This window comes from Prorops nasuta, unplaced genomic scaffold, assembly GCF_024137725.1.
Source record: "Prorops nasuta isolate Cenicafe-Biocafe unplaced genomic scaffold, Cenicafe_Pnas_1.2 PNAS00001, whole genome shotgun sequence".
Taxonomy (NCBI): domain Eukaryota; kingdom Metazoa; phylum Arthropoda; class Insecta; order Hymenoptera; family Bethylidae; genus Prorops; species Prorops nasuta.
Window position 1 is genome coordinate 13,232,344 of NW_027116798.1, and position 11,893 is coordinate 13,244,236.

At 43.2% G+C, this 11,893-nt stretch overlaps 1 protein-coding gene across 1 annotated transcript; it reads right to left on the reverse strand.

Annotated features, from left to right (window-relative positions):
• Positions 1 to 976: 976 nt before the first annotated feature.
• On the reverse strand, positions 977 to 5,850 carry LOC136772541 (uncharacterized). Its single transcript, XM_066725589.1, has 4 exons — positions 5,553 to 5,850; positions 4,639 to 5,435; positions 3,847 to 4,566; positions 977 to 1,189 (listed from the first exon to the last, which is right to left on the reverse strand). Exons 1-4 carry the CDS (start codon positions 5,848 to 5,850, stop codon positions 977 to 979), a joined length of 2,028 nt encoding a protein of 675 aa, XP_066581686.1.
• Positions 5,851 to 11,893: the final 6,043 nt, after the last annotated feature.

The following is an 11,893-nucleotide window of genomic DNA, read 5'->3' on the forward strand; positions in this document are numbered from 1 at the left end:
TCTCAGCATTTTTGCTCCTCCCGATCTCGAACAAACTCCCCCCGTTGACGCGATGGCGTCAAGAAGGAAGAATAAAATTAACTGAGTTTAACGATTTTATTTACAAAAATAAAATAAAAATAAAAATATACAAAACAGATAGGGACGAGACGACTATTTTTTGGGTTCATTTGAAGCTTTGCGGAGTGAAGCTCCAAAGCGGGGGACCACCGTAGGGTGATCTTGCCCTGTGGGGCCCAGGCCTTCCAGCGGCGTAACTTAAGGGCCGTATAAAGGGGCACCTCTATGGTTTGCCCGAATGCGCGTACTGTGATTTTTTGCGCATTGCGCTCAAGCTCCCTGGCACTGGGATCATCCAGGGTTTTCCCAGCCCAGTTCACTGAGGCAATGCGCTTCTGTGAGGCCATAACGGGCCTCTGCCGTCTGACCCGCGGTTTGGATGGTGGTGGTGGTAGCGCTGGGGCCGCTTCCTCCTTCTTCTCCACCAAAATATTGTTATGGGGGACAAGCCCCTTAAGGAAATCTAGCTCCACTTGAGGAGCGTGAAACTGTAGAACGTCTTCCTCCTCCTCCCACTCGTAGCCTACGCCCAAGAGGTGGGCCCACGGATTGTCCGCCATGATCAGATTGCTGCACCAAAACGGTAGATGATGAGTACGAAGACTCAGTAAGTACTTTTGGAATTTTTGGAATAAAAGACATGGCGGAAATCATAGGTGTTCCGAAGGTTTGGAACAGGAAACAGGACGACCTGAAGAGTCCCAGGACGCCCGAGAGGGGAGATGGTAACCTGAAGAGCCCCAGGAAACCGGGAAAGAGAATAGACAACCTGAAGAGTCCCAGGAAGCCCAGAAGGAGAAAGTTAAGCGACCTGAAGGGTCCCAGGAAGCTTGAAAAGGAAAGATGACAACCTGAAGAGTCCCAGGATGCCGGAAAGCAGGGTAAAGATAGACCCTGATACGACCCAAAGCGAGGGTTAAGAAGGGAGTTTACAGAGTTGCGAGAGACTCCGTTGAATCTCTTTTCTCGCGGTTTTAACTATCGCTACGCGAGCTACCCCGTCTACTCCAGGAACTAGTTTGAGAATCCGCCCCAAGTTCCACATGCGCGGGGGATTGTTAGGTACTTTGGCAAGAACTAGATCTCCTTCACCAAATTCCGAGTTAGAATTTTGCCATTTCGGCCTATGCTGCAGAGTATGTAAGTATTCGGAAGACCACTTCTTCCAAAATGTCTCGGTGATTCGATTCATGGTTTGCCAACGGTTTAATGATGATTCGCGTAAATCCAAGGTGGAAAGTTCAGGGGGGGAATTTAACGCCCGTCCTGACAAGAAATGCCCCGGAGTGAGTACGTCCAAAGACTCTGGATCATCATGTAACCGCGATATAGGTCGTGAATTTAGGCAGGCCTCAATCTTAGTCAGTAGTGTGGTCATTTCCTCGAAATTAGGCACGAAAACTCCGAGGGAGCGCTTCAGGTGGTGTTTCATACTTTTTACAGCACTTTCCCAAAGACCGCCCCAGTGGGGAGTAGCGACCGGAATGAATTTCCACTCGATTTCACGGATGGACTCGGTGGGTTGAGCGCGGGCGGCTTCTAAGGCACATCGGTAGGCGCGTTTTAGTTCCGCGTCCGCTCCTTGAAAATTAAGGCCGTTGTCTGAGTACATAACGGCGGGTTTTCCACGACGAGAAATGAATCGAGACAGCGCGGCGAGGAAGGCCTCGGTATCCAATCGAGAAACGAGTTCCAAGTGAACAGCACGGGTAGATAGACATACGAACACTGCCACGTAACATTTCATGGATTTTGCGTTACGACCGTGATGCAATTTAACCAAGGCCCAGCATAGTCTACTCCGGTGTGTTCAAAAGTGAAGCTTCGCGAAACCCTAGCGGCAGGGAGTGATCCCATAAGCTGGCTACCGAGTTTAGCGCGTTCGCGAACACACGTGACGCATTTGTGAACGCATGATTTTACTAGATTTCGCGCATTCACGACCCAAAACTTTTGTCGCAACGTGGACAAAGTTAGTTGGAGCCCCCCGTGAAGTGTATCTAGGTGCGTTTGCCTAATGAGTATGGCCGTTAAGTGGCAATCCGGAAGAATAATGGGGTGTTTCAAGTGTTCAGAAATTTCGGCATTCCAAAGCCGCCCCCCTATTCTTAAAATTCCTTGTGAATCAATGACCGGATGTAAGGAAAGAAGCTTTGACCGCGACGGTAAACGTAACCCATGATTCAAGGCTGAGATTTCGCTCGCGAAGTGTGTTCGTTGAACAACCTTTATCAAGGCTTCAATCGAACTGCGAATTTCCGATGCAGACAGGAGGAAGTCCTCCCATTGGCCGGTTTTCCTGGTCCGCTGGACAAATCGAAGAACATAAGCCATAACTCGGACCAGTTTAGACCAAGACGAAAACTGATCAAAAAACCAACACTCAGTTGTGTCGAATTGAGCGGTTAACGCTACCTTCCGACTTTCTTCCGCGGTTTCAAAGACCTGAACGGGATTTGCGGTGTGCTCACGGAGAAAAGCAGGCCCATGCCACCAAAGTGAGTCCTCTGATAACTGTTGAGCACTGGTTCCTCTTGAGCACAAGTCTGCAGGATTCAACTTAGTGGGTACATGATGCCAGCTGGCTTCCGATAAATGCGTTTGGATATATGAAACGCGATTAGCCACAAACGTCTTCCAATGCACAGGTTGCTTTGCTATCCAGGCTAAAGCGACTTGCGAATCCGAATAGCAACGAATCGCATCACAACTCCCGACCAAGCTTCCCTTGACGTGAACCAATAACTTGACTAGAAGGGCAGCTGCGACCAACTCCAGACGAGAGATTGAAGTGGTCTTGATCGGAGCGACCTTTGTTTTGGACATTACTAAATGTACCGAGAGTTTACCGTCCTCATCAGTGAGGCGTTCATAAACGACTGCGCCGTACGCAAGTTCTGAGGCGTCACAAAATCCAATTAATTCGCGTTTTCCAGTAGTAAGTGATTGTCCGGTCCACCGTGGAATCCGTAAAGTCTGTAAGTCTCGGAGATGCTCATAGCACTTGAGCCATTTTGACTGAATAGGCTCAGGAATTTCTTCATCCCAAGAGAGTTTAAGCAACCAGGTGGATTGCATTAACTGCTTTAGAGTGATGACTATTGGAGAAATCCATCCCAATGGATCGAAGATCTTAGCATTCTCTGATAAGAGGATGCGTTTGGTTAGTACACCAATGTGTGAAGGAGAAACACGGAAGCGGAAGCTATCATCCCCGTGATCCCAATATATGCCCAAGACTTTACTTGATCCAGCAGGATCCTCAAAGGAAGAATGCAGCTCGGTAGGTTCAAGCGGGGAAGACCCCGGTTGATTGAATGCCCATTTGCTTAAGGAGAAGCCCCCTTTTGCCAGTAGAGCGATGAGTTGTTCCCTGACCGAACTAAGTTGCTGTAAGTCATGGGCCCCAAAAAGTATATCGTCTACATAAGTAGAATTTAACAACACATCCTGCGCGAGAGGGAAGTTAGCTCCGTCCGTGTAAGCTAATTCGCGCAAAACTCGCGAGGATAGGAAAGGTGCCGGTCCAGTACCGTAGGTCACCGTGTTGAGTTCGAAGGCCTGAAGCTCACCGGAATCAGACTTCCATAAAATGTTCTGATACTTGCGGTCCTCAAAACGCACAAGAATCTGTCTGAACATTTTAACAATGTCAGTGACGCCTACATATCGAAAGGAACGCCAATTCATTAGGATCCGCGTGATGTCCTGTTGGAGCTTGGGTCCAATGAATAACGTATCGTTAAGCGAGACGCCAGTAGAAGTTTTAGAAGATGCGTTGAATACAACGCGAATCTTGGTCTTCTGATTCTCGGTCTTGAATACTGCATGATGAGGCAGGAAGACGCGAAAATCAGAGTTCCTAGGAACAGGAGACATATGTCCCAACATAAGATACTCCTGTAAGAATTGAGAATAACTTTCAGCCTGTTCTGGAGAAGTATCCAATCGCCGAAGTATTCTTGATAAGGTTCTCTCTGCTACCCGAGAAGAAGAACCTAGACTATGCCTTTCGATGTCGGATCGAAAAGGTAAGGCAACGACAAAACGACCCGAAGGGGTGCGTGATACCGTATCCACGAAATGTTGTTCACAGAGGGAGTCCTCTGTGGACATGGGTTTGACCTCAGGAACTTCTTCCAGTTCCCAGAAATCGCGAAGAGTGTTTTCGAAGTCAAAGCAATGATGAACCGTGTAACTATGAGAGCGACCAGCCTTGGATAAGACTCCGGCTACGATCCACCCGAAAATCGTCTGCTGAGCAAGTACTGAATGATCAGGACAACGAATGTACGGACCTTCTACCACCTCAGCAAGATAATCTGCACCAAGGAGCACATCAATTGGAACCTTGGTAGAAGCGAAAGTATCTGCGAGCTCAATTCCGTTTAGTACTGGAATAGTTGACGGAGAATAAGACGGAGGTAGATATGGAGTAATCTTTGATAAGATTATTGCGGTTACATCCAATGAAGCACCGTGTCGTTTGAGAGAATGAAGGGTAATCTGTGCCTCCGCTCAAACGATTTGAGCCGAATTCACTCCATGGATGGTAGCGTTGATACGTTGTCGCGGTACTCGTAACTGCTGAGCTAACTTTTCTGAGATAAAGGAAGTTTCTGAACCCGGGTCAACTAAACCGCGGACTATAACACGAGAACCGTCATGAGCATCAATCCTGGCAGAGAACGTGGCCAATAGGACTGATCGTGTATCGGTAACGCTAAGATGCGTTGTAGAATGCGAGCTAGAGGGTTCAGGCTCGGAAGCGGAGTTTGTCGCAGGGGTAGTCCCCCGTGACTTGCTCCCCCCGGTGCCAGATTTGTCAAAATGCAACAACGTATGATGCATTTTACTACATTTCCTGCATCGTGACGAAGAAGAACAATTGGAGCAACTATGCCCTGGCCTCAGGCAGTTGATGCAGAGGTTCTGTGAAAATGCAAACTTTGATCGAGCCTGAGGGGTCAATGCAAGGTAGTCCTTGCACTGATACAAGAGATGGTTACTACCACAGTGAGCACAACCGGTACTATTCACACTCGCAGCGTGTGACTTCAAGGATTTCCCCGATTCCTTTTTGGAAGTCTTAGGTTTGTTGCTTAATGATTGCAAAGAGTTAATATGACGCGTTAGAAACTCCGAAAATTGAAGAAAGGTGGGATAATCCTTGCTGCTTCCCAGATACATCTCCCAGGCCAAGCGGAGGGTGTCATCCAGTTTGTTCTTCAGTGAATGAACAATGATGGGATCCCAATGATCGACGCCGTAACCCATAGTTTTGAGGGCGTTGAGAGCAACCGTGACATAGTCCCTAACTTCCTTGAGAACTTTAAAATTGTCACCCCGAAGCGTGGGTACTTGCGAGATCTGGTCTAAGAACGTATCCGTGATCATTCGTCTGTCAGTATACCTAGCTACTAGAGTGTCCCATGCTATCTCATAGTTCTCGGAGGTGATCGCTAAAGATTTAATGACCGTAGCCGCTTCACCTTGCAAGCAAGATTTTAGATAGAGGAACTTGTCTCGCCCGGAGACATATGCCTTTTCATGAACAATGGAACTGAATGTTTCATAAAAGTTGTTCCATTCTAAATAATCCCCGGAAAACTTCGGCAAATCGATAATTGGAAGCCTAATGTGGTTTATTTCGCCTGAAGGCGCCGTGGGACCTGATGCTGGCATCACCTGATTGGAGCGAAGTTCATCTAAATGTCCTAGGATGAATTCTTCCGCGTTACTATGGGCATCAAGGGCCGCTTCATACCAGCTTTCGGTTACGTAATCCATTTTAGCTAATTCAGCCGGTTTAGTATGAGTAGTGATCTTAACGTGAGTTTTATGCAACACCTTAAGCCACTTCTCGACGGCCGCAAGCCTATCCTCCAAGAAAGGGAGGGTGAAGTTGCGTACTCCACGTTTCTTAATGTTAACGACCAACCGAACGAATTCATCCCGAATCATGGGCACGTAATTGATCGCTTCTAGTAATTCCCCTGAGCTAGGCGTAGTCATCTTGAATCTCTATTCCAGAACAAACCACAATCTTAACCCAGTCAGAATCTCCAACTTAAAAACACTGATGCACTTCGAACGTTTTTTGCCGGAAATCCGGCTCGAAGGACCAAAAATTTGTGCGAAACAGTGCCCCAAGTTGGCTCCGAACCTGTGGTCAGAAAGGAAGGTCTTATTCTAGAATAAAATATTCAAGGCAGAGGTAATAGGTAAAAGTGTTTTTTATTCAAATAAATAAAAAATATACAAACGTTTACAAAGTATTTTTATGTACAAGAAAAACCGCGATATTTACAATGGCGAAAGCCTAGGGAATTTGCTGCCGTTAAATTCTAGGGAATTTCTTTTCGCAGAAGATTCCCTAGAACCCCAAGACTCAAAATTCCCCAGGAGGGAACGCGGACTTAGAAACTCCCTGACTGGACAATTTTTCCTAGGGTATTTCCTAGTAATATCCCCAACCACGGGAGGAAGCGAAGTAGGAGAGGTGGATTTAGGGAAGGGGAAGTCCCCTTACCCCTCAGCCCCCTTCTCCCAGAGCTATGGTGGCTCCGAGCCACCCCAACCCCTAGGGTGAATCTACCCCTCCCACTACCCGACTCGTCGAGAGCCCTGGATTTGAGGGTCGGAACACTGGGTCCGAGGTAGTCCTCGGAGGCAGTGTGGAGGGGAAGGAGAGGGTGGACTTCTCCCGGGCAGTCCCCGGAGAAATTTCCCTTAGGAGGGAGGAAATGCCGCAGAGGGGTAGTCCCCTCTTGGTTGGCAGTGGGTGGTGGGTGATACTTACCAAAGTAGTCGACCCGTAGAGTTCGCCGGTGGAGGCGCTCGTTGGCTGGCCTGGTGGAGGCTTCAAAAATGCCGTGGAGGCGGTGGTGCCGAAAGGCTCAAAAAAAAGGTGCTGCTGTTGCTGCGGGTAGCAGCGGTCGAGCAAGGCTGAGGTGCGATGAGTCCTTATCAAGGACCCATCTATATAGTTCCGCGGCACGAAACTTGCCAGCGAGAGAGCTGCTCGTGGCGCTGGCCACCTAGTGGCCAGGCGCGCAAGCTGTGCCGCGGCCGCGACGCGCCAGGGCCAGTAGACGCGCAAGCGCGCCGCGGTGAGAGATAGAGTGAGATAGAGGTAGCGGCTATACGCTGTTGGTATAGCCGTCCCCTGTGAACGCAATAGAGATAGGGAGATATCGCAGAAAATGTGGAATCTACTTCTCAGCATTTTTGCTCCTCCCGATCTCGAACAATAACTACGGTACGAATAACTAATAATTGTAATTCTATTTATTTCAAAAAGTAGTTATTTCAATATTGAACTTTGTGTTCATATGTATAGTATATTTAATTATTATAAAATATTGAACTAAACAACGTTTTCTTAATACTTCTTACTATTTATAGAATAAATTATTAAACTCCATATTTTTTCCTAATGGAATGCTTGAAACAATTATATTTTTCTAATAACGTTAACTTCTTTTTGGTTAGTTTTCTTTAATTAACATGCTGCGTTGTATTTAAGAAAAAAGTGTATTAAATTTAAATTCAATAAAATAGTTGAGGCTATTTATGTCTACAAAAAATAGTTTGACTAATTATTAAACCGCAGTTTCTTTTAATAGAAAAAATGTAGTTTCATTGAACACTATAATATAGTTTTTTTTACTATTTTTATTTAAAGAAATTAACATTTATTTCTAAATATTAGTGAATGGTTTATTTAACCTCTTTATATATATTAATATTTTTCATTATTTAAGAAATTAAAGAAACTACTTCTTATGTAGTATTCACAAGTACATTTTCATAGTTTTTCTAAATCATATTTAATGGTATAGAAAAAATAGTATAATTAAAAGTATCGATATAGTTATGTTTACTATAATATAGTAACACCAACCTAAAATATTCATAGTTGAGTACAAATAGTTAAAAGTACTAGTAATTTTTCTCTCCGTGTATATAATGCATATCCTATAAGTTTAGTCTCTGATAAGTAGTAACATTTACTCATCGATCACTAATAATTGAAGTTTGAAGTGGCATATGTTTTGTACGAAGCAAAATAAATGTTAAGGGTTACCCCACAATAGCCAAGCTATTAACAGTTTTTGCACATGTTCTTCTTTGCCATCTAATTAGTATAAATCCTCTTTAATATTCTTCATTATTAATTAAGGATTATAATCAACAGTATGTTTAATAAACTTAACATGTATCACATTACAGTTATTTAACTTTTCACTTCTGTAAAGAACATAAAGTACGAATGCTGAATTTATTCTTAGTCCCCACATGATGAAACTCCATTAACGAACGTTTAAATTTCTGCGTCGTAGGTCTTTTTCAAACTTTTCTCAGAGACGTAATACCCCCCTGTACAGTTTTCAGAAAAAATAATAATTGTAGTACTTACAGAATTAGATTTTCACGACTTCTAATTACCGATGTGAAGAAAAAACTCAAGAAACGGAATTTCAGACAAATTGAATATGTGGCCTCCCTCTTGCTTCTTAAATTCACTTTGACTATGGATCCTTCTAGAGACCTCTTTTAACGGTTTTCCTTTAATTCGTGAAAAACCAGTATATTTCACTTTAACTATTATTTAAATATCCACTTTCAACTATTAGAGTAACTAATTCTTACCAAAGATGTATGTAAGTGCTTTTACAAGACATAAACACTCGATTGCATTTAACTTTCTAAATGATTGAATGAGGTCCTTCCTCAACGACGGTTTGAACAAGATGGTGGAATGAGAGGCCTTGTGCGCCTTCCTCCGTTTAACGTAGAAATAGATGGCGCAGCGGCGCATAGCAGCCAGACTACCGCCGAATTAAACAAAGTTTAAAGGACTGTTCACACGTGGCGTAATTTGTTCGTAAAACAGTTTGACTTAAAATTTCATTACTTTAATATATTTTCGTTGTAAAATGTTGCATTTTTTAAAAATACATGTAAGTTTGAGCAGATAATTTGAAAATTTTTTAGAGAATTTTAGGTGAAGTACGTTTTGCCATATCAAAAAGTGAAATATTCATTGTTTCGAGTAAGTTTAAGAAATGGAATTGTAAAAGTACTTTTTTTCGTAACTGTACGATTTCCATTAATAAGTTTAATGCAACTATAATTGTAAAATAATAATTTATATATAAAACAGTAAATTTACAAAGCTTTTTTTAAAATTTGTTTTTTATTCAGCTAAAAAATGAAATTTTGATGAAAAATTTCATATGATTTTGTATTATTTCGATGAGAATACGTAAATTTACACATAATATTGAAAAATTTAAGAAATGGAATAGTAAAAGTACTTTTTTTTCGTAACTATACGATTTCAACTTGTAATGTTACTAATTTTATTATTGTAAAATTACTATTTTAATGTAAAATAGTAAATTTACAAAGCTTTTTTTTAAATTTTGTAATTTTTCACTTAAAAAATGTAATTTTAATGAAAAATAGAAAATTTTCATATGATTTTGTAGTATTCCGATGAGAATACGTAAATTTACACTGTGACGCTACTGGCTATCCTTGGGAATAGTATATAAGGGGAGGGAGGAGTGATCCCTCACCGACCGCGTTCACGTCCCAATAGGCGACTTCCTACAAGACCCGGGCGCCTTCGAAGTACTTTTATTAATACCCGAATATTTATTTATACAGAGGGGGTTCTAACCCTCGTACGCGACTATTGGGGATGGGGTGCTAATACAATAACTCGCTAATCTCGGTTAAATTCTCTTTATTATAAAAGAAATGCTCAATACAATCTCCGTTTCGCGCTACACGGTCTTGGTGAGTTACGCTAGGTCCTACGGGTGGACGCGGCCTAAGTGGTGTGAACGCGGCTGAAGTCCCGATGACGTACTAGCTAGCCTCGCGCTCGAGCCACTAGTCGGCGTCCGCGGCGGCCCCACCAAGTCGCGCGGTACTCGCGCGCCACCGGCGGATCCCTAGGTCAACTACTACTCGGCGCTACGCGGATAAATCCCTCTTTCCGCGCGTGCGCGTTCCGCGACGGTTATTCGCACTCACTCCGTTCCCGCGTATTTAAACACAACAACGACCCGGAGTGTTTACTTCCGTAAGCCTAAGGTCGCGAGTCCTCACGATAATGATACTAAGTCCGCGGCCTTGAAATGACTGAAGGGAACGTCCCTGTCAACGGTCGAACTCACAACGAGTCAATGTAATCGCGAACACTCTGGCTAATTCGCGATTCTACACAATATGACAGGTGGTACAGGTCCGACGGAATGACCACTCCGCTAAGTTGCCCGCTTACCCTTGACAGGTGAGCCGGGCCAGCGGTTCCCTATAAAACCGTTCGGTGCTACGAGCCCTAAAGCCCTAGCACACCCCGGGACGTCACAGGACTATGATACAAAACGAATAATCACCCTTACTTCAGCTTTCTAGGGCTGGCTCTCTTCTTTTCTCTCTCGTCTCTCTTCTTCTATCTCTCTCTCTCTCTCTATCGCTCTCGCCCTTGGTGGCTGGCCCGAAGGGCTAGGGAGTCCCGTCGTCCGATATGGGTTCGCGGCTCCCTGGCAGTCGCTGCACCTTCTTATTTTTTTCTGCTTTGTGGGGCGGCTGTCGGTGGGGTCGCACTATATCGGCGGCGGGGCACTATGAGGCACTATCAGTGTCACCTTTGACATCCAAACTACGTGTGTCGGGGCAGTCCGCGGAAGCAGGTAAGGCCCTGCGCCTGTCCCGCCGCTGCCCCGCTACACCCATCGCGCGGCACTAGGGAGCCGACAAGTTATTGATCATAGATCAATACTTATCGGTTGATAACTCCCTAGTTCGTACGCGACCCGCCTATCTAGCGCTTGAGATTAGCAAAGCGCTAGATGGCAGCTATAGTAACGTTGCGAGAACGCAACGTTACAACGGTACATACTAGATTGTCCGAAAACTTTTGTAGAAGTGAGTCGACTACCTATATGACTAGTGAATATGGCCGAAATCTAGTAATATATTGCTATAATGTCGTAAGGCATTTATTGTAGTATTCATTTAGATATCAAGATGAGAAAAAGATAATTGAATAATCTTCAAGATAACGTCAATTTAAAGAAGCAGAAGAAAAAACTGCAAAATAAATGTAATTAAGAAAAACTATGGATCTTAGATAAGTAAAAACGTTTGAATAATTTAAAGTATTTATATATTGAATTTACTAGTGTTACTTTGTGGAAATATATTTTGTACAAATATGATTTAGGTGTTTGTGGCTTTCGCAAAGGATTAAAGAAATGCAGCATAAATGTTTATCAGAATAATAATGAGAGACGAGACAAAAATGACTGATAAGTGTAATTAAAATATTCATGCGTACTTTATTGACATATATGTCATCTGGTATAACTTTTACTGCTACGATGTTCATATTAATTATGATTTTATGATGAGAAACGCATGGGTCAAAGAAGGCAATACTTCTTACAAGGTAAATGTAAACAATTTGCAAATGTATTATACTTTCAATTTCAAATATAAAACTGTGTCTTAACTGTTTAGTTGATTAATTATTTAGATATTACTTTTATCACTGGAATGATATCTTGCTCATATCTACGATGAGCAGAAATAAGAAGATATGAAGGACTTTCGACTAATCCCATCCATGTAAATTGCTTCCTTTGGCACAGAGTTTATGGTTAGTAATCGCAAGGTATATGTAATTTTTATTACAGTGTTTATTAATTCAAAGTTACTTTTAATTTGCTTAGCTTAATGAGTTTATATATTAAATATGGTCTGCTTTGGTTTTTCAGATATTACTGAGCGACTGAAGTGGAACTTTTATCAA